The sequence below is a fragment of the Rhinolophus sinicus genome, chromosome 12 (assembly GCF_057876585.1).
Source record: "Rhinolophus sinicus isolate RSI-liver-muscle chromosome 12, RSI-T2T, whole genome shotgun sequence".
In the NCBI taxonomy this organism is placed as follows: Eukaryota; Metazoa; Chordata; class Mammalia; order Chiroptera; family Rhinolophidae; genus Rhinolophus; species Rhinolophus sinicus.
The window spans coordinates 39,471,244-39,494,557 of NC_142512.1; the positions used below are offsets into that span (position 1 = coordinate 39,471,244).

At 37.4% G+C, this 23,314-nt stretch overlaps 1 protein-coding gene across 2 annotated transcripts; it reads right to left on the reverse strand.

Moving 5' to 3' along the window:
- Positions 1 to 3,054: 3,054 nt before the first annotated feature.
- KRT222 (keratin 222) lies at positions 3,055 to 10,679 on the reverse strand. 2 transcript variants are annotated; one of them, XM_019747730.3, is made up of 6 exons: positions 10,491 to 10,679; positions 7,203 to 7,331; positions 6,243 to 6,463; positions 4,581 to 4,654; positions 4,256 to 4,391; positions 3,055 to 3,832 (listed from the first exon to the last, which is right to left on the reverse strand). In XM_019747730.3, exons 1-6 carry the CDS (start codon positions 10,584 to 10,586, stop codon positions 3,604 to 3,606), a joined length of 885 nt encoding a protein of 294 aa, XP_019603289.1. In that variant the 5' UTR covers positions 10,587 to 10,679; the 3' UTR covers positions 3,055 to 3,603. The 2 variants fall into 2 exon arrangements, with proteins under 2 accessions (XP_019603289.1, XP_019603290.1); XM_019747731.3 differs by having other exon boundaries at positions 10,409 to 10,640.
- Between the last annotated feature and the right edge of the window lie 12,635 nt (positions 10,680 to 23,314).

The window sequence follows — 23,314 nt, forward strand, 5'->3', positions numbered from 1 at the left end:
GAATCATGCATTTTGTCTGTAGTATGTTCCAACAAAGCTTATTTAAATGGATTTTTTCCCCTTAAAATTTGGCTCTGTCTGAGCCAAATAGCTTATAAAAGTTTGGTTATAGGCAAAATGGTGAAATAGGCTAATTTTCTCAGCGGTTTCTATGAAAACAGGGTATTCAGTTTCTATTGCTATACATGTTGTGAAATATTGAAGGCCAGCAGATTTCCAGGACAGAGTGATTCACAGTGTTTTTTAGAATTGGACAAAATAGGGTTTGCTTTTACAATCTTCTGCATTGCCTTAAAAATATCTTAAGGATCTAGGATGTGGGCTTTGACACGTGGTGTGGAAAAGAATGAAAGTGTTTGGAAACAGGATGGTCCTGCAGAATATGGGGTATAATCTATCACCCACAGGCCTTATTTGAAGGTCTAGGGCAGGCTGGTGTGGGCAAACTGCAGGCCAGAGCCGAGCTGCCTTCTGTTTTTGGAATTTTATTAGAACATAGCCATGCCCATTTATTTACATATTACTTATAGCTGCTTTCAGCTACAAGGGCGGAGTAGTATAGTTGGTACAGGGATGGTACTGCCCAAAGTTTGCCTACCCTGGTCTAGGGTCTATGTGTGTAAGGGAACCTGGGGAAAGGCTTGTATCGATTTGCACATATATCTTATTTCAAAATGTTTATTTGTAGTATGCCCATGAATATGGCAATCTGTGTGTACATGCTGGCCATTACTTGTAAACACAGAAACAATTTCTGCCCTGTGCACAAACTTTCCTTTGATTTCACATGTTGATAATCTGAGTAACGTGTATGAATATTATTTATATTTAACTAAAGTTTAATTTTGACCCGTGTACCATAATATGTTTCCATTTGAAACTTTCAAATTAATTTAAGCATTTTTTGACTCTAGAGAACATTTTTGTACTTTAAAAGCTATCATGGTAGAACTGTTCAAATTGGGTAACTCACTGGGAAAGAATAACCTTTCTGGCAGCAAATGAAGAATTAAAATATTCTCATTACCTGTTGTGTTTTAAACTACTACTTAATCATTGTCAGTATTATATATAATTGTTCTCACAAATTCTTCTCTCCCAATGATAATTTTTATTCAGATAATACTGTATATTTGAGTAGTGCTTTGCCAAATATTTTCACTTACGTATTAGTTCAAACAACTCTGCGAAGCAGGCAGAGTAAGATTATTACCAAGCACCACCTTTCCCTATGTTTTCAAGTGTGAAAATTGAGGCCTAGGGAATTTCAATGATTCCTTCCTGGTTCCATGGATAATTAGTGACAGAACCGGGGCTGGGATCCTACAATTGTTAGTAATTGGAATTACTCTTTATTTTTGTATTTTGTTACAGAAGCATGCAGTTTCACTCTTCCAGAGAGATGGAAGAATATTAATTTGTATTCATCCATAAAATGACAATATTGAGCATTTGTAGGATTGTTATGACGATTAGTGATTATGTACCAGTATGCTGAGTACAATAGTGTAAGCACTCTGCAAATAGTGGCTACTGTCATACTTTTCCCAGGATGATGGGATTATTTTGATTTTTTTATTAGAATATATTAGTTATTAGAATATACCATTCTTAATTTTTCTTTTGTTAGAACAGGTATAAAAACATTGTCTTTCCACCGTGGTTACATTCCCCACGTGAGCTAACCATATTGGAACAATTTAACTCAACACAGTGTCTCAAACTCAAATACAATGCAGCTTTAGAGTTCATGTTTCAATTTTTTTTTTTTTATTGTAGTGGTATCATTTACTCTGGTAAATTCATATCCCAATTTAAAATGCCCCAAAGCAAATAAAACTGTTATAAATTCAAGTACTATATTTCAAAATGTACATGTTACATACACTAGCTGCACAGTGGAATTACTATAATAAGCAGTTACATTCATGATGCCCAGGACCAAGTTAACACTGCATATCATGAGATATATTACATTGTTATGATTACTGTTGCTAAGTACAGTAACTTTACTACAATAGCTGTATGATTGCATTTGTCAAAGCTTTAATCAAGTTAGCAACATTTAACTAGTATTGAATGAAAACATTTTTATGTGTAGGATGTATTTTAGGTAAGATGCTTATGCAAGAATAAGCACTTTACATGCTGTTGTATCCTTGACAACAAAATCATCCCTTTCACTAAATAGAATAAGCCAGGCCAAAAGAAATCTGAAGTAATTGAAAAAAAAAAAAAGTTAACTTTATATCCCTGTATTATGTTAAAGATTATTTAGCATCATTTTCTTCTGGTTAAAATATACTTTTTAAAGTTGAAATAAAGTGTGGGGGGGAGAGAGAAAGAGAGAGAAATTGCTATTGCAAAGGCTGTACTGAAATGCTAACATAGCTATAGCCCTTGGATGATACGTTAGCTGGGAAAAAAGTATGATGAGTGGTACTCAATGTTTTTTTCTGTTTAGAAAATAATTACTAGCCTATAAATTTCTAATGTTTGAAAACAGGTACTTATTATTTAAAGTTATAAAATAAATATACCTATATTAAACAAATTAGGTTGTTTAAAAAACTTTGCAACAAAACTTGACTGATTCACAAATATATTTTCTATCCATATTTATTACAGTTTGAACAATTTAAAAACATAAATCCTTCAAATACTCTTAGCTTAGATAATAATACTGTTATCATAATTCACATAAATGATTGCAGGAAATAGTTATAATAGTTCATATAGTCTCTTACCTAAAGCTCACATCAAATACTCCAATTAATCACATTTAACTTTACAAACGGAAAAGTTGGGATGGTGAGAGGTTGGACAACCCTGTTCCAGTAACTGTAGTAACCAGCTTTTCATATGTTGCACAGCTGGCCTCAATTTTTGTGGAAGAGGACATATCCTTTAAAGTTCTTTGAATAAAGTAACTCTTCTGGAAATCAGGTAATGACTACAAAACACTTTTAGATGAAGATCAATTTTATTAAATCATCAAATTAGCACTGGGTTGTGTTTCGACAGTTTGCTCAAAACTGCTCATGGAAAATAAAACTAAGTGTGCAAGTGATTGTCTCAAAAGGAAAATTTTTGGTTAAGTGAATAGTGAGTCCTCTTTAAAAGTTTGTTTATAATTGCTTTCTTTTTTAACTAGAAAAATATCTTTAGATACAATCAGTCATAGAATAGTGATGAATAACTCTGTGATGCTTAACATAATATAATCGTATTTAAATAAATGATTCCCTTTTCTTTTGCGTATTCAGCCATTGAGTGAAATTTCAAAGACTTAACTAAGCCAGCTAGCTAATGCTTAGTCTCTGATAAAATTTCAAGGGAAAAAAAAGAGTATTTGGAGAATAAATAAAATAGAAACTGTACTGAATTTCTGATTTTATTAAGTTCCCCCTCTCCAAGAAATACATCCATAATTAGATTCAGAGAAATGTTGTCCCATGCCATGTTTTATTCCCTAAAGAGAATCACACATTGATCATAACATACATACTTAATAACTTACATTTTGGGACAGAAGGGGGTCAGCATGACCCACCTTGGTCCATTCTAATATCATTTTCAAGTCAAGCAAATACTGTCTTTGGATTAATTAGCTGCTGATGGAGTTTTGATAGAGGGGATGCTGCATGATCTCCTCATGATAAGCCTGACTTCTATATCTGGTAGATTATCCTGTTTAGTCTGTAAACACCCTTCATCAGTGGCTGCTAAATGAAGATCAAATCGAAGAGAAACAGATTTTTTCCTTAATCGAGGGTTATCTTTAAAGAAGGAACCTTCCCATTCTTTAATAACTTCATCCACTTTCTCTGTCCTGCAATGATAAAATAAACCTTTCTAAATGAAGTATGGGTATATTAAAAGTATGTAACACGCATTTCATATGAAAAAGAAATCAAGAAGTTTGTATAAGTCATAATGTACATTTACAATTATAATTTGCAATTTACATTATAGAATTTATAATTTATGTGCTTTAAAAATCAAATGACCATAATTTCTAGGGAATTCTATGGAATTCTGATGTTTTGTTATAGCTTTAGAAAAATGGTGAATTGAGGATTGAGTACTCCTTCATCTAAGTTTTTGATTAAATATATTCGTATCAGATTAAATATCACAGCATATTAAAATTATGTTTGGAAACATTCAAACAAAGATTACTAAGATTACTCAATTGAGATTAATTTCTTTACATATGTTTATTATTATTTCTTAGTTAATTTAATTTACTTACTGAATAGTACCATGAGCTTCAGTGCTTTCCTTCACGATATTTCCATTTAATATTGCCTGTTTGGTCACTGTTTCCACTTTTTCGTTCTCACACTTTTGTGGGACTTTCGTTGAAAAAGATATTTCATTGATAATGGCTGTGAAAATTTTATTTATGAAATATTAAATTAAAATGTTGAAGTACCATTCAGTCAATTTATAGTAGGTCAAAGTTCATTCAAATATTGCTTTTTTTTCTTTTGCTATGTTAGAGTATTTAATTTACTTCCAGTCCCTATAAATGGCACTTCACTTTTCAAGTTAGTTTGCTTATATCAGAAACTCACCTGAAGGTAAAACAAAACCAACTCTAGTTGTAGGTTTTTGTTCTTTTTTCCCACCTTGGATACAACCATAATATCTGAAATTGGAAAGAATTATATTATAGGAGCAACATTGTATTAGCATATAATTGAAACAAATGGTCACCAATAAGAGAATGGATAAATTGTAGTGGATTCATACAATGGAAATATTATTTAGCAGTGAAAATAAATGCACTAAGAGTACACTGTATCTTTATGAATAAATCTCCCAAGTGTAACTGTGAGTGAAAAAAATGGGTGAGTTGTAGCTAATTTTATAAAGATTAAAATAATATGCGAAACAATTTCATATTTTGTTTAGGGATACATACATATTGCTATAAAGGAATGTCTGAGACGAATAAGCATCAAATTCAGGAGCCAGGTTAGATTGCGGAAGGAGGATGAGATGTGAGTAGATGTGGGGGTGGGTTGGGGTTGGGGGCAAAAGGGGGTGTTGATAGACTTCAACAGCATTTTTTGTTTCACTGCCTGAACTAGGGGAAATGCATACGTGGGTTTTCATTATATTTTTCTTGATACTGTCTTGTATATCTTAAATGTAGCATAATACAATTTTTAAAAATTTTAGGAATATTAAAGACCAAGTTATCATTTCTTGAAGAATTAGGAATTAAATAAATTTCACAACCGTTTATCTTATTTAATAATAAATAAATGATATATGTATATTTACATAACACTGTTTTAAGCACTTTACAAACATTAATTCATTTAACCCTCAGCAATTCTATGAGGTAGGTAATATTATTCCCATTTTGTAGATTAGAAAACAGGCACAGAGAGGTTTAATAGCTTGCCTGGCATCACTCGGCTAGTAAGTGGTACATTCTGAATTCAATTTATGTTTTTCAAAGATTTAGTAAATGTCAAGACTCATTAGAGGTTCAAGCAGTTTCATCTAGTTTTATAGAGGACTCAGAATTCTGAAGCAAGCAAGGATAAAGCTTTCTTTTTATGGGAACATGGACAATTGGAGGTTGTGCTGTGCTCAAAGCCATATGACCTTGTAAGTGATTGCAGATTATGAAATTGTGTGAATTAATAAGAATTCCTTTTTGATACCTTTTGTTATCAGGTCATCTGGAAGCCTTCTAAATTGTGCACTATGGACACCATTGCTTTCCATGGTTGTAGGTTGTAATATAACAATAACACCATCGTTATTGTTATTATTATTATTATTATTTTGGTTTTTGATGTGTGGTGGGAGTGGGCCTTTGGGGTGGGGGGGAATGTGGTAATAATATGTAAGTTTTCCAACCTTTTTTTGTGGGTGGCCCGTAAAAGGCAATGACTAATTCTAAAAGGGCTGCATAGCGTGGAAAGAGAAAGTTAAGAAAGGTTATTTTTGTAGCTTTTGGGAATTGTTCACATTTCATTCTAGGCTTGATGTGCTCTTTGTGGTAGCCAATGTCCCCGACTTTGGCTATGTTTTTCCTAATTTGGGGAGGCTGGAAATAGTTCTTCTCATAATCTTTTCAATGCGCACTAATCATATTTTATTGAGCAAGCCTTGGTGATGATGGTTTTTTCAGATTTAATTTCTGTGATTACATCAACAATGATGTAAGTGGCTCCACATTTCTGGCCACTTGTCATTAACTATATGGAATTAGGTACCTGATTTCTTCCTTTTCTAGGAGGCGGCGGTAAGTTGCTATTTCTTGTTCTAGCCTCATCTTCGTGTTGAGAAGTATCTCATGCTCTTGAAGCTGCTTTTCGATGCCGCGCCTTACTTCTTGTAGCTCTTTTTCTAGTCCTTCAATCACGGCCTCCAGGCCTTGTAGCTGCATCTGGTGATGTTGCTCACTGGCGTGTAGAGAGTTTTCAAGGCCCCTTTCCTGTTTTATACAGACCTTTATCAGTGAATCAGTGAAACAAAATATGTTTCTGAAATCTGATTTGTAATGTCTTCATTCTATTGTGTTCTTTCTTTAAAAAGTTGCAATAATTTTTATTACTTAAGCAAGAAGTGTTTCCTTACAGCTTTATGTATGACCAAATTTTTAAAAATTTATATATATATATATATATATATATATATATATATATATGTTTCAAAGGAATCCTGTGATGTTAATAATTGTTAGAGCCAAAAAAAAAATCTTCAGTGTGATTAACTTACACTCTGATTTATTTGATTTTTTTAAATATTGAAAAATGTAATATTGAATAACAAAGCCAGAGCAGACTACTTATAAAAGTCACTTTAGGACAATGTGTAAATATTTTCCTCTTAGATGTCTCAATGGTATGGATAAGAGACTCCCCACTGTTATGACTGAATAATGACAAAGGCTCTACTTCCCCACTCCAACAATTAGAGAACCCCAGGGTGATAAGCAAGGATCACTCCATTTTTATAGGTGGGAACTAAATGTTGAGTGAATTGATAACAACCGTTACCATGAAGGAAGGAAGCGGATAGTTGAACTATGACCAAGGATAGAATTCAGTGGCCGTGACTTTTCCCTTCCAGCGAGTTTCTCACTGTAAGGTAATGGGATAATTCCTTTCCCTCTCTTAATCAGGTAACATCTGGGGATTCAATGGACCAGTCGCTTTGGAGATCATTCTCACCACAGCATGGAGAGATTCAATTTCCACTTGCAGGTGGTGCCACTGGCGTCGGGCTTCCTTGAGTTCTGCTTGAGCTGCCTTTAAAGCCTCTTCATCTTTGTCCATTTTTTTGCTTATATCTTCTTCTAGCTAGAAGAAAGCCAACAATAACAGTAACAGAAAAAAGAAAGAGCCCTCCTGAAAAGGAGACATTTAAAGGCAATTATAGAAAAATAGCATAGGAATCGAATCATTTTTTTAAGTTGTTAGATTACAAACGTATGTTCTAGTGCTTAGTTACTAATTAATTATATATGTGAACAAGTCCATTGCACTCTCTGCCTCAGTTTTCTCAGATGTGCAATGACCCTTAAAAGTCCCTTCCTATTGTGACAGTCTATGAAATGCAGAAAAATACACCTATTTTAATGAAAAGTAACAGTTTGCGGGACCTAAGTTTGAGACCTCTGATTCTTAATTTTCCATTATTTATGGCATTTATAAGGACGAAAGATTGAAAATTGGCTACTATTTCCCCCCAAATTTTCTTTTCTGGTTTTTTTTCTTTGTGTGTGTGTGTGTGTGTGTGTGTTTCCCCTGTAGTTCTCTTGTAGGCTGCTTTATAAAAGCAGAAAAACAGCTGTGTATCCCTAAATTAATCAATTATTGGACTGGGTATATAGACAGAGAGTAAATCCTGATGGAAAGTATGTTATGAATAATTTAGAGAATTAAGTTATCATAGGCATTAGAGATTCTAAAACAGACTTCTGTATCAAGAGAACCCCTGTTGATTTATCTTTTTCAATATGAACTTTTTAGAAGGCATGCTAATTTTGAGTATTTCGGATAATAGCAAAAATGACTTCTTTAAAGATTGTTTTCTAAATGTCCTCTTATTAAATAAGGGGATTATTTTCTAGTCAGCTTTAAATGTTCTTATGCTGATATTGAAATTAAATAAAAGTATCCTTTGACAGAATTCTTAACATTTGGACCCAAGAGCAGTAGGAGCAATGTATGGAATTGATTGTAACATTTTGAAGCAAAAAAATCACTTATTATGTTCTTATAAAAATGCATTTTAAAATTAAGAAAATTGAATATGATGGTACAACAGATTTTTTTTTGAAAGGAAACAGTGGAGCAAATGAAGTCTATGAATGAAGCTTAAAGCAAAGTATTAGAGAACAAAATTCTTCATACATTTCTTTTTGTTTGTTGTATCACTTGTTCTTAGTGTTAAGTTGGCAAAAGCAAGCAGCAACACATATCAGAGGAACTACAAAAGAGAACGTCGAGAATTTAAGAAATAGAGCATAAAAATGCTGCTATTTACTGGTGTTTTAGATTTTGAGCGTGGAACCGGCAGCTAGGCTTGTGTGGTAACTAGATTCTGAAAATGGCTTCCAATGAACCACACTTCCCCAAATTCATATTCTTGGGTGGTGGCCTTCCACACCGAATCTGGGCTGACCCATGTCTTGCTTTATCCAGTAGAATGTGGCAGAAGTGACAGTTCTAGGCCTAAGCCTTAAGAAGTCCTGACAACTTCTGTGCTTTTTGGAGCCCTGGGCCAACGTGTAAGAAGTCTGGATACTCTGTTGGAGAGATTGTGTAGGGAAGCCAGATGGAGGGAGACCCTGAAGCTACCTGGAGAGAGAGAAACAGGCCCAGTTGTCTCAGCTGAGCTAGCCTTCCAAAAATCCCATCAAGGTGCCAGACACATGAATGAGCCACCTTGGATGTCCCAGCCCAGTTGTGCCCCAAGATGACTGCAGTTCCAGCCAAGGTCATGTGCAGCAAAAGACTCACCCCACAAAACCCAATCAACCCACAGAATCATGACAGAGAACACAGTGGTTGTTTTCATCCACAAAGTTTTGGGGTGGTTTATCATACAGCAATAACTAACTAATTAATATAGCTTGTGTTGCCTTATTTTATAATAATTGATCAGGCTCTCTTGAATTTATTCCAGCTGACTTTCTGCATTCTTTGAAACTAATCCTCTAATGTAGATTTATGTTAAAAAGACTCAAAACAAAACTTGCTCTAGAGTAGTTTTGCTTTTTCACTTTATGCATTTCAGCATTGTGACTTGTAAACTAAATAACTTGTATTTTTGTTATTGCAAAAATAAAATGTTTATTTGATTTATGATTTTCAGAAATTGTCATCTATTAATTCCCCCCCTTCCCTCTTTGTAAAAAGTGAATGAACTATTCCAACACTTAAATCATATATCCCAGTGACTTTTCTCAATCTAGGACACTGATCATTCTTTATGAAGACTGAAAATGTTATCAGAGGTGAAATTTATAATGTTACTAAAAATGAATTGGAATTACTAATGAAACAAAGTCCTATGATTTCCCAGCAACATTTTCCCCTTTGGATGTTCTTAAGTTAAACTCTTTGCTATACCTGGGTGCTTGGAATAGAAGTTGAACTCAGACATGGTAGGTGAACTAACTAACTAACTAACTAACTAAATCCCTGAATTTCTGAATCTTTGTTTCTAAAATATTTGTTTGTACATTTGTTTAAATAGTTTATACCATAATTAATTGCTAAAGATAATTGTCAAAGTGAGTCTATGAAATTAAGATTTAGCCCTTATTTAACTTGGTTCTCTCTTTTTCTTTAATACTTAAATATTGCATGCCTAGAAATAAACATTTTTCCTTATAGCACAAAAGCAAAAATCTATAATCTATGTGGAGCGTCTATCAATTTGGGGAATTCTGATTGCCCCAATTTATGTCTCAATTGTTCTGAATGCCATGTTCACATACTCAGATGATTTCTATTTATAACCATCTGGTATAAAACCGAACTCATTAAAAAGGTTTAGAAATATTTCAGTTTTTCTCTACAAAGTGTGCAAACTAATAAATCTTACTGTAAAGCTTGTCATTTAAAAGCTGTTATTTGAATCATCTCTATAAATAACTCCGTAATATCTTTGAAGGGTATTTGAAATGCCGCCTCCTTTGGAGGATGTCTAAAGGAGGTTAGAGTGCACCATTTTACTGTATGTTGACCCCATGTTTTAATGATAGGAACCTCCTAATTTATATAAAAATCAAATGCATCAATCAACATTTATTCAATGGTCATTTAACAGTATAATCACAGCATTTCCCCCTGTAGTCCCCGTCTCAGTGCAGTAAAACCTAAATTCCTTCCCCAGAATATGCTGCATTGAAAAGGAAATACTGTACCTCAGAGAGGCCGGGAGAGGAATTGGATAGACATGGATTGTCTCCTTCTCCTGGAAGGTGCCTGTCTGTATGAAATCATTACCTGGATCCTTGCTGAGAGCACGGTCTCTATCTGATTTCTGGTGAGGAGCTTTTCATAGTTTGCCCTGATCTCATTGAGTAGCTGGGACAGCTCCATTCTTTTCCCATCCTCCACCTTGGCTAACTGGACCTTATCGATAGGATGAGTCGCTGCTGCAGAGCCGCTCTGTCTGCTTCTGAGCGGAGAGCCCCTGTGTAGCCTTAAAGACGCAGAGCTCCTTTTTTAGAAGCCACCCTGGTTCTAATCAATTATGCTAGTACTTGGTAAACGTTTTTCTCCTGCTGTTGTTTGCATAGGAGAAGTGTCAGACTCTCCATAAAGGAACAGAAAAAATGAAAACATCCGCAGTATTCCTGGATTGGTCCTCCGTAAACATGAACACTTTGTGGTGGTGGGGGGAGGTACTTTGTCTTGTGGGAAGGAAATGGGGCACACATGAAGACAATTATATTTTGTTTTCCCAAGATATTACATGGAAATAAATCTGAACCAAAAACATGGTAGCTGAACTTTTCTTTGACAGGGTTTCCCCCCACCCCCCACCATTTGGGTTATTTAAACAGAAATGCTGTGTGGTAGGGCATTAGGATATGTTGTAAATCTTGGATATTCTGACAGTTATTGAAAAAAGCTGCCATCAGATTAAGTTGACAATTGTCATTAGCCACAGGACTGATGGATTATATTTCTCTCAAATGCATACTGTGTGGCCAATGGCAGGCTGCTGGCCTGACAGCAGGGTTTGATGTATGGAGGTGAATTCCTGAGGCATATTACAGATGAAGCTATAGCTAGAGATAAACGCTAACAGAGTATGAGAGCTGAGAGGTAACATTTCCAGTGTTTTAACAAGGTGAAAAAAATGCAACCAGATGGTCTCTGTGCAGGGTATATTCACTGAGGTAAGATTTATGGTGGGCTTGCTCCTTCATTAGTCAACATACAGTTAATGACAACTCATTCTTGTAAATGTAACATTGTGCAACTCTTCTAACTTTAAAAAGCACCTTTACATCTATCGTTCCTTCCAATCTTCACATCCCTGTCCTTGTGTAACTGGTAAAGATGACAAGCCCGAGGCAGGAGGGGTTAAGGTGTCTTGGCCAAGGTCATATGGTGATGTAATGACATCATTGAGATTGGAACTTTGATTGCTTGGTTCTGTTTCATGTATTGCTTCTTCTGTCTCTGCATTCTCCCTCTCTCCACCTAAATTCCTTGTTTAATCTGCCCAGCTAGTTGCTAGATGTGACTGAAATATTTTTGAGAATAGACCTATCATGACTGTTATTTGTAGGGTGGCTTGGTGGAAATTGTATCTAGAGCAAAGTCCAGGAAATAATCAGTGCTTGGCTCCAGCACTCATAGGACCTTCGAATGCGCATCATGCTTTCTTAATTTCTGAGTTAACTCACTGCTGGCCCACCCAGGCTATGCTGGGTATCCCCACAGTGCCCTCCAAGCAAAGCCCCTGCAGAGAGGAGGTTCCAGGTCATTCCTGTACTCTGTTTAAGCTGACCCACCCTTCCTCCTACCCCCTCATCAGTCATGATGGATTGGTCCAAGGATGGACACTTGACTAAAGGACACTTAATCCATAGGCCAGAGACCTATGAGTTAGTCTGATACAAGAGATCTGACTTGAGAGGGTCACTTATGACTAGGCCAAACGGATTCTCTTTCTTGATAATTGCGATGGTGAAATATAAAAAAATCAGCCACTTGGTAGTGGGAGGAGAAGGAGGAAAGTAAAGAGTTACACTCTTGTTATTTTATGTAGCCCCTGTTAATCTCTGCCTAAAATACAGAGAAGGGAACTAGATTCCATAGCAGGCTGGTCCTGGCAATCTGCATTTTAAACAAGCTTCCCAGGTATTTCTAAGTACCCTAACGTAGCAATTTCCAATAGAAATATCATGCAAGCCACAAATGCAAACCACATATGTAGCTTTAAACTTTCTAGTAACCATATCAACAGATATAAACAGAAACAAATGACATGAATCTTAATATATTTTACTTAACCTGATATAGCCAAGATATAATTATTTCAAATTGTAGTCAATATAAAATATTCACGAGATATTTTACATTCTTCACTTTTGATACTGCCTTTGAAATCCAATGTGTATTTTTATAGCTCTCCCAATTTGGACAAGCCACATTTAAAGTGTTCAATAACCATGTGGCTCCTGGATACTGTGTTGAGCCATGCAGCTCTAATATTTGGGCCCTACTGGCTCACACAAATGAGAGCTCCATGCCTGGAACACTCCACATGCATACTAGATCAAAGAACATAGTGCTAGATTATTTTATGGATGGGGCAAGGAGTAGTATTTATAAAGGTATTCTACAAGCATATGAGTAATGAAGTTAACTATTTCAAGATCTCAAATGTCATTTTTCAAGGAAGAAATAGTGCTAATTTACTTTTCAAAAATAGCACTCTTTATTAAAAACATTGGTAACAATAGCTCATTAAATGCCATGGCATGTATAAAATTGTGGTGTCCACGCAATTCTCAGTGCTTTAATTATAGTTACACCCTGTTCTCTTATGCTTCAGAAATCCTAGCAGAATGCAAATATAGAATAGTGTCATTCTTATAGGGATTATCTTAAATCTACTCTAGTTATTAGAAAAGGAAATCATTTGAAAATGTTGTACTTTGTTAATAGGGACACATTAGTTATAACACACTTCACAACTGCCAAACTGTTGTGTTTGAGGACTGGTTCTAGAGACAGACATTCGTGAGAGTGAGCCCCAGACCCTTGCCAGTTAGAATTCAAGACTGAAGGCATATTCATTCATTCATTTGGTTACTGGATATCTACTGTTTGCACAGAAGTGTGTTGGGTGCAGATAAAGTACTAGAGGAGTTCTGAAGGGGAAAGGTGACCACTTGGGGCATGTGGTGGGGAGAAAAGATGGAGAAGGCATTATATAGGAAACAGCAGGAAAAAAAGTGGTTCAGGGCCAGATCATGGAAAGGCAAGCTAAGAAGGCTGGATTTCATTTGGTAGATAATGGAGAGTCCTTGCTGGTTTCTGAAATGGGGAGTCACATGGTTATATTCATTTGGGAGTAGTGAAAAAGATTTCAGAGAAAGGACACCAATTAGGCAACCCATGTTCATGAACAGAAACATAAAGCTATTTTTGAAGTTCAGGGTGAGAGAGCATAGGAAACTGAATTTGAGTAATGGACATAGAGTAGGGGGAACATGCATGAAATCAGTGGAGAAAGTGCCTCCAGCTGTTCGAAAGTTGGATGTAGTGGATGGAGTCCCAGCTGAGTCCAAAGGATGGAGCAGCAGAGCTCACCAGACCAATCAGATTCAGATTTGGCCTGGGGGCGGGCTCAACGTAGGAAAGATGGTTACTGCCTGCCGGCTGCACAGAAGCAAACCTCACCAGGAAAATGCCAACTGTCCTCCAGTCCTCCTCCTGCAGCCACACACTTCAGTCTGCCGCCCATATGTCTCCGAGACCCCCCTGGAGTCACCGTCCCTCCGCTGGAGCCCACGGTGAGTGACTGTGAGCGAGTGAGTCTGTGTGTGGGCCATTTAAGAGGATGCCTGTGTTTCCCACAGCCTTCTGTCCTACCTGAATGGTTGGAATCGCCACTGTTTTTCACATCCAGATGTTGTGGGGGCTCCTCTTCCCAGCACCAGTACTCCAGGCTGGGGAGCTTGGTGTAGGGGCTTGGGGTCCCTTTCTCCTCTGGGGGGAACCTCCACAGCTGAGATATCCCTCCTGATTCTCAACCACCACAGGGAGGCTTGGGGCCCGTTTTACATCTCCTTCCCTCCTACCAGTCTCAAGGTGGTTTCTTTTTTTTATATTTTTAGTTATAGGACTTTTGGTTGGCTAGAGTTCAGATCGTTCTCCAGGTTCACTGTTCTGTAATTCAGTTGTAATTTTAATGTGTTCAAGGAAGGATGTAGGCACAGTGTTTATCTACTCCATCATCTTGGATCCTTGCCTTTTTTTTTTTTTTTTTTTTTTTTGGTATTGCCTTTGTTTTCTGATCCCTGAAAGTACATCTCTCTCACCAATTTGACAGGTGTTCCTTTAGCTTCCCTTACGGTTTTTAAAATAGTGATTTTTCTAAACCTCCTTTCTCTAAATGATGACATTGTCCCTGCTATCTTCTATTCAGTGTCTTAGATAGTCTAGTCTTAGTCATTTCCCCCTCTGTTACTTTATTCTAGACAATTTAATCCCTTGTATTAACATTCGTCCTTTCTTGGATTTTACCTCTGTTGTCTTCTTTTTCTCTCTTTAAATTTTTTCAATTTTGTTTAAATGTTTTTCCTTAGGCTTTTGTCACAGGTTTTCTCCCTCACAGTTTTTAGCATCCTAACAGGTCTTCCTGAGGGTTTCCTAAAGGCATCCCTTAATTCTGCTCCATTCTTCCCCTGAATGCAGCTGTGAATTTTCTTTTCTTCGGCTTGGTCTGTGTTTTTCTGTAACTACAATTGGATGGTTAATGATACACATGTGTTTATTCATTCAAGGGCCTTTTTTATTTTTAATTAAACTTTTTATTTTGAGGTAATTGTAGATTCAGTTGTAAGAAATAGTCCAGAGAAATCCCACATATCCTTTACTGAGTTACCTCAACAGTAACATCTTATAAAATTATAGGACAATATTACAGCCAGGACACTGACATTGATCAGTCCAGATACAGAACATTTCCATCGCCACAAAGATCTCACCTGTTGTCTAAGGTTTTTTTTAAGTGTTAGCTCTGGATGGTGTTCTGGGCACCATGAAAAATGCAGAAAGGAACCAGATGCAGAAGGAATCCTGTCAAAATTCCTTCACTTCAAGGTAGAAAATGGGATGTGCCACAAGAAAGACACCTTCGAGGAGGGAGTTCGTAATTACTTTTTGCTGAATGGGTCAGAGAAGGCTTATAAAGGCAAATACAAGTGAAAAATAAGAAGCTTAATTCTCCCTGTTGAAAATAAGGGAAGAGACACCCCCTCTCCCTTTTCTTTAGAACATTTACTTTAGAAACCTTGCAATTGTAAATTCTTTATCTGTTACTTTGAAATGTAGGTGATTCTTTTTAAAAGCTAAATAAGCTTCTGGTCAGCGTTATGACCCAGGAATGTCTTTCTCAAGGACCTGGGACTCATATCTTGGGGATGTAAACATCCAAGGAAAACGGCACCCCTGTCTCCCAGTTTTTGTAGGGAGGTAGGAGCTTCACTTGAGTGGGTGCCTTGCTCCAAAACTACCTCCTGTTGGAAAGATATGAAGAACTTGTTTTTCCTTTATATAAAGCCTATTAAACACAGATGGTGGCTCCAATTACCAGGTGAAGTTAGGACGAACTACGTGTGACAAACGATGCCATCAGGTCCACTTACTTGAGGCTAGTTATCATTTATGTTGAGAACATGTGTGTAATGGGTTCTATCTGTTTGGCTATAAAATGGAGTGAGATTCTTTTCTGTCTTTGCAATTCCTTAGTGGGTTGCCTGTGCTGTGTATTGCATTCTGGCTTAATATTTATTCAAGTGTTTTCTTTCTCTCCTAACTTTGTGGGGAGGATTTCTGGATGGGGAGAAGATTTTGTTTTTAATTATATTTCCCCAGCAGACTTCACAGAGGAGGTAGTATTTGACCTTGGCTATGAGGGATAAGCCTACATGTTACAGTCAATATATTTAAAAATATGTAACATTTTCTATTTGTAGTTAAACCCACATTTGAGGCAGGTGGAAGCTTTGCCTTGAAATTTAAAGGAGGTGAAATTTATATAACATAAAGTGTACCATTTAAAAAGGTACATTCACAGTGTCTTATAACCAACACAACTCTTAGTTCCAAACCATTTTCATCAACTCAAAAGAAAGCCTCCATCCATTCTCAAAAGAAAATATTCATTAAGCAATCACTCCCCATTTCACTGTCCCCTCAGCCTATGTAACCACCAATTTGCTTTCTGTTTCTATAGATAGCAGCATTAGTCAAAATAGCTGAAAGGTGGAGCTAATACAAGTTTCAAAAGATGAATGAATACACACATTGTGGCATATCCACATAATATCATATTACTCAGCCATAATAAGGAATGAAGTACTGATATGGGCCACAACATGGATGAGCCTTGAAAACATTACACTAAGTGAAAAAAGTCAGACGCAAAAGGACACATATTGCGTGCTTCTAATTATATGAAATATCCAGATGTGGTTAAAAAAAAATGGGTTTTTGAGGGAAGATTTTCGCATGGATGGGAAGACATTCTGTGCCAGATTTGGAACCTTTATTAGAGATGGTATGGTCATGATGTGGAGTGTTTTCTGGTAAAGAGAAATAGTAAAGTGGAAGAGGTAGAGGGGAGAGGTGGAGAGGGTGGCCGATGATGGAGGAGGCAAGAGTTTACAGAAATTCCTTTGCTTGGCTTTCAAGATCCCCTGCCCCCCAAGGCAAACTTGTGTCTTGGTATGAACCTTCTCTGACAATAGGGCTGGGCTCTTCCTGGTCCTGAACAACTATTGTAGCAGTGATAGTCTAGTCCTCAGAATCAAGCATTTTTGTGTTTCAAATGCCTTGGATGCAGGAGTCAGCTTTGGTTTTCCTCTTTTGTCCTCTCCAATAGATTCTTCATGAGGAGACCTGTGTGGATCATAGATGACGTCTTATCTGTAACCAAAGTTCACATATCTTTCGATATGATTTTTGCTTATTGGTTTTCACATAATGTCTTGCATCACTGAGTTCTATTTTCAGCTCAAATGCCCTCCCCTGGCCCACACTGGCTAGATCTGTGTGCCTATTCCAGAAGCAAATGCTCACATCCGGTACCCCTTTCTGCCCTCTTACTTCTCCATAGTGCCCGCTGCCTGCTTAGTTTTTCACTGCCAGTGCAGAGCTTTCTCTGGGACTCTGCTCCCTGACAGCTGCTATCAGCTCTGTCTCCCCATCTTTCTCTTCTTCCCTTGCTTTTAACTTCCCAGTCAGTCTCTAAGTGTCTGAGCTGCTCAGGATTGTTGGATAGCTTTGGAGAATACAATGTGCATAGCTGATAGTACACTTGTATATACACGTGGATCCCTTTCTATGTAAGCTTGGTATATAAAACCTGGAATCTCAGAAGTGGCATAGTGAGGCTTTTCACAAAAAGACATTTTGCATTTTACAAGATACATTTTAGCTGTACAAATTTTTTTTGTGTGTTTTGAATTGTATTTTCCCACAGTCTAGGAAGAGATGGTATCAATCTTGGCTATTAAACCAATGACCTGTAAAATATACAGATTAACAAAAATTCTATTTCTCCATAACATTTAAGCTTGGTAATTGTTTTCTTAACTAGACTGTGAATGTCTCAAGGGCAGAGTGCATGTGTTACATTTCTTTGGAACCTGCCCCAACTCCCACTAATCCCTTAGACTTAATGCTTATTTAATGTTTTTGAACAAATGAATGAATATCAGTGTAGACAATCTTTTATTGACTTTATATCTTGTCTTGAAAATAAACTGATTATTGTGAAACTTCTCTTAAAAAATATGTTTTGAGTTCTGGAAATGTTCGTTGCAAGGCTCAGGTTTGTTTTGACTTTTTCATTGTATAACCAGGAGAGGAGTTGCTCTCTTAGGGATTACTGTTGTATATTTAGGGCAGGATGATAATCTTTGCCTTTTGGGCGTGGGGCTGTGTTCAACTTAAAGACACTAGCATGGCAAACCAGCAATTATTAAGTTTAATACAACTTAATTACAGCTATAGATCATATCATGTTACATGAATAATGTAAATACTTCTGTGAATAATTTAGAGCATTTGGGGTCTGTAGTTTTTACCCTTAAAAATCATTATCTTGGAAACCTCCCCTAGCAGCCACAAGACTAGGTACTCACGCTTTAAAGGAGATGTTCACTGAAGTCAGCACTGTTTGAGAATTAGGGAAACATTTTCTACTCTCTTTGATAAATTTTCAGTGTTACTCTTAAAGATTGAATAAAACAGAACCTATTTTTTCAACTCTATGACGCTTTTGATAGTTTAGCTACATTACCTTTTAACTCTTAACTATAACTGTATATAGTTAGCAATCAATAAGTTTTGAGCTATGTATGAAAAATAATCTGGTAATAAGATATAAGTGTGCATGATTCATTTTCTGAATTAGTGCTTAACACAGTTGCTGATTTCTTTAAGACTGTGGTCTGCAATACTATGCTCACTGTGGTACAAAGTGTTCTAAAATTTGTGAATGTTTTAAAATGTCTTTTAATTTTTTTGGCTACCTCAATTTGACTTTTGTTTCTTTTTGGCTGCTTACACCACTGGTCCAGTCAGTAAAAAAAAACAAAAAAAAATTCTTTTTAAGTTTAATACATTTAAAAATGTCCTTTGGCCTAAATTACAAACAATTACATTTGGAAATTAATAAACTTTCTAAAATTTAGTCCAGTCTATATGGAAAACAAAACTGTTGGTAGGACAACTTGGTTGCCCTGTAGTGATTCCACATTCTGTCACACCCTTAACAAATATTTTCACACTGTTGCCTTCAGAAAAATTCAGTATGCTAATCCATTAAGCTTCAAGTCCTTCTTAATCACTTTTTTCAAATGTCTCATCTCATCAACGGCTTAGTCAATCTATCATTGCTGACTCCAGAAATGAAATTTGGTGATATGTTGACATACAGGTACCACAAGTTCAGTTACCCTCAAAAATCACTATCTTTGAAACTTCTCCAATTAGCCCAAAAACTAGTGACTGATACATACCTTGAAAGAAATGGGCATTGAAGTCAGCACTGCTTGCAAATTAGGGAAACATTTTCATTTCTCTTTGAGAAGTCATACACCTCAGTCTGCACCCCGTATGCCTCCAACACCCCTCTAGTCACCGTCCCTCTGCAGGAGCCCAAGATGAGTGCCTGCGAGTGAGTGAGTCTGTGTATGGCCGTTTAAGAAGATGTCTGGGTTTCCCGCAGCCTTCCGTCTCACCTGGATGGTCAAAATACCACTGTTTTTCGCAGCCAGATGGGTCCTCTTCCTGGCACCAGTATTCTGGGCTGGGGAGCCTGGTGGCTTGCTCCTCCAGGGTGAACCTCTGTGGCCGAGATATCCCTCCTGGTTCTTTTTTTTCTTTTCTTAAATTTTATTGGGAAAGGGGAACAGGACTTTTTTTGGGGAACAGTGTGTATTTCTAGTACTTTTTATTGGGGAGCAGTAGTGTGTTTTTTCCCCAGGACTCATCAGCTCCATCCAAGTCAAGTTGTCCTTTCAGTCTTAGTTGTGGAGGCCACAGCTCAGTTCCAGGTCCAGTCGCCCTTGTTAGTTGCAGGGGGCGCAGTCCATCATCCCTTGCGGGAGTTGAACCGGCAACCTTGTGGTTAAGAGGATGTGCTCCAACCAACTGAGCCATCCAGCAGCTCAGCTCAAGGTGCTGTGTTCAATCTTAGTTGCGTAGGGTGGAGCCTACCATCCCTTGCGGGAGTCAAACCAGCACCCTTGTGGTTGAGAGCCTGTGCTCCAACCAACTGAGCCATCTGGCCACCCAGGAGCTCAGTGGCAGCTCATTGATTTCATTCTAGTTGCGGAGGGCACAGCTCGCTGGCCCATGTGGAATCAAACCGGCAGTCCTGTTGCCCAGAGCTCATGCTCTAACCAACTGAGCCACCGTCCACCCCTCCCTTCTGATTCTTAACCACCACACAGAGTTTGAGGCCTGTTCCATGTCTCCACCCCTCATACCAGTCTCAACGTGTATATAGTTATATTTTTAGTTAATAGGACTTCTGTTTGGCTAGACTTCAGGTGGTTCTCCAGGTTGATTGTTCTATAATTTAGTTGTAATTTTAATGTGTTCACGGAAGGACTCAGGTGCAGTGTTTGTCTACTCCACCATCTTGGGTCTTGTGTCAGCATTTGTTTTCATAGAGTAGGAAAATATAGCACAGGGGACCCCATCCCTCCATATAGCAATGTTTGGAGACATTTTGGTCGTCACATCTGGTGGGGAGCATGCTACTGGCATCTAGTGGGTAAAGACCAAGGATGCTCAAATGTCCTACAACCCACGTGATAGCTTCCTCCTCCCCAAAGAATTATCCAGCTCCAAACGTCTATAGTGCCAAGGTTGATACACCCTACCTTAGAACGTGACATTGGATGTAATGCATTGCAAAATTTTTGGGAAAGTCTTTGAATTAGAGTAAATCTGATCTCATTTTAATTCCCTGTAAGATTCATTTTGCCGCCTTGACATTTTTCTGATTTAAAAAACTATAGTTGCATAGAGTCATAGAGTTTAGAACTAGAAGGTACCTAGGGCTCAGAAACTCCCTTGTTTCACAGATAAATGAAAAATGAAGCCTGGAGATGGATACTTTTAGAAGAGTGACTTATCCAAGGTTACGCACCGAGTTTAGAGACAGCCTGGGACTGGGGCTCAGGTCTACCAGGCCAGTGTAGAACACAGCAACTTGCTAATGCAAGTTGTGTGCGTCCCAGAAGACAGAAATGCCACTGCTGCCCTGGTTCCTATCTCACTGCTTCTGAAATTTTGGACACTTAAAAAAGGCTTGTCATGAACAATCTCGTCTTTTGGAGTGGAAGTAAAAACTGATTCAAAAAGTGAAACATTGATATTCAAGTTTAATGTATTAAATCCCCTTAATTAAAATAGCATCTATACTCCGTGATACTGAACAAGACCCCAGCTGACCTAATACAGGCATTTTATCTCCATTAATTCTTTTAAGCCTTCAGACAGGAGCTCTGCCTTACCACCTACCTGGAGAAAGAAGGAGAAAGAAGGGATCTCATTCTGAATTCAAGCCAGCCCACAATTTCCCCAACAGCGATCTTCTGTTGACATTTGCAGGGTCTCAACTATTTTGGGGTCTGTAGTATTTATACAATAGGGGTTGATATGTGCAGATAATAATTTTGTTTCCAGATGTCTTTCATACATTAAATGGAAACTTTCCTGTCCAAGTTACTAACTGAAGAAGCCCAGGACTTTGGATTTTTCTTCTGTGCTTTAAAAAATAAACTTCATTAGAGAATATAATATTTTGGAAACATTGCTGAGGAGAAATCATGAAATTATCTCTGTATAAATTGGTTTGTGGCGTATTCACCAGTGGGGAGATTTTGCCGTATTCACCCCTGGAAAGTCCATTTTCGTTCATTTCAGTCTTGAAAGAATCAGATGCATCAGCAGTCGTGGCAATCCGCTGTTGTAGCACTCTGCTCTGAAATACTGTTACAAAACAGAGTCTTTTATCAGTGAAGGGACACTGTCCTAGATTTCCCGACCTTGACTGTGTACTTCACCTTATTGTTGAACCTCATCTTAGCATCCCGGTCATTCTGCTCGGTCATGGTTTCACAGTGAATTCTTATGGCCTTGAGGAGCTCGGTTAGATCAGATCAAAGTGCAGTGTCCACCTCCGCATGCCCATCAGAGCCTGCAACAGCCAGTAGGCTTTTACTTTCCTGAACAGGAAACAACCATGAAGGAATTCAACCATAACAGCAGTAGAGTTTGCTTCATTTTTTAGAGTTTTCCTCACCTCATCATTAGATTGGAATTGAAGACAAGAATTAAGTAAGAAAGAGGCAAGCTGTAAATCTGTGCATGGGCACACACATCTTCATGGTTCTTGAGATAAGCTAGCTCCTTTGCCAGAGTTTCAGTCTGCATTTCCAGATCAGTGGTGGACTGAGTTTCTACAGATCAGGGTGGTAGAATTAATCGACAGAGGTATGGTAGTATGAAAAGCTCTTTTCATAAGGTCAATAAATTCCCAGCATTAATAATCTCAGTTATGAATTGCACCATTAGAGTTTTTTCAAGGATAGGTAAGGATGCTTGGAAACCATGATTACATTTCTCAAAATACATGTATCTCTCTCTCTCTTTCTTTTTTTTTTTTTTTTTTTACAAAGTCCTTTGCAGAAGATCTCTTCATCATCTTATAAAAATTTTAGAAGAGCTCTTACTTAGATTACATATCGTATGTACTTTTTGTGCATAAAAATTTCATTTTCAATGAAATATTTGCCTCGCCTATTTCACTCCTCACCTTTACTGCCACTGTGAGATTATGAGACTCACTTCAAGGTGTCATACTTGACTTTGCCAGAACACAGCTTCTGTCCTACTTAGAAAGCCGGTCTTCCCCTGGTTTTGTTCTCTTCTCAAAACCCGGCCTCGGGTTTAATGGCCTAAGGGGCATTTAGTGTCCTGCTTTCCATGCTGAACTCAGGCCAAGGAGCATCTCCGTTAGCATTTCTTGTTTCCAACTTCAACAACTTTCTCCTCTCTATGTAGATAGAGAATTGTTCTGGGAATTTTAAAGCCTGCTAGGTTTCTTTAGGTCAAAGAGAAGCTGTTTTGGAAAAATGGAAATATATGCAGAACGTTTGCAGAACGCGGCTACCTTGTGAGTTTAATGTATGAAACTGTAGACCTTCAGTTATGTTGGTAGAGTGGACAGGGCTTCAACTACTAATTCATTCCCTTACTTGCCCTGTGGCTTTGAATACATGATTTGACCTCTCCAAGGGCAAATTCTCCAAGGTCAAGTTTTCTTCATCTGTAAAACAGGAACACTAATATCTATACCATAGGGCTTGAGGATTAAATGAAATAAAAAGCATATACATAATAAGTGCTTATGAGATGTACATTTGTTTTCTCCTCATAACTCATCTCTTCCCCTCTTTTTTGGTTGGATCAAAAAATTATTATGCTTAATTATTATGCTTCACTTATAAAAACACAAATTTTGACTAATAATAGACATTAATTTATTATGATGCTTT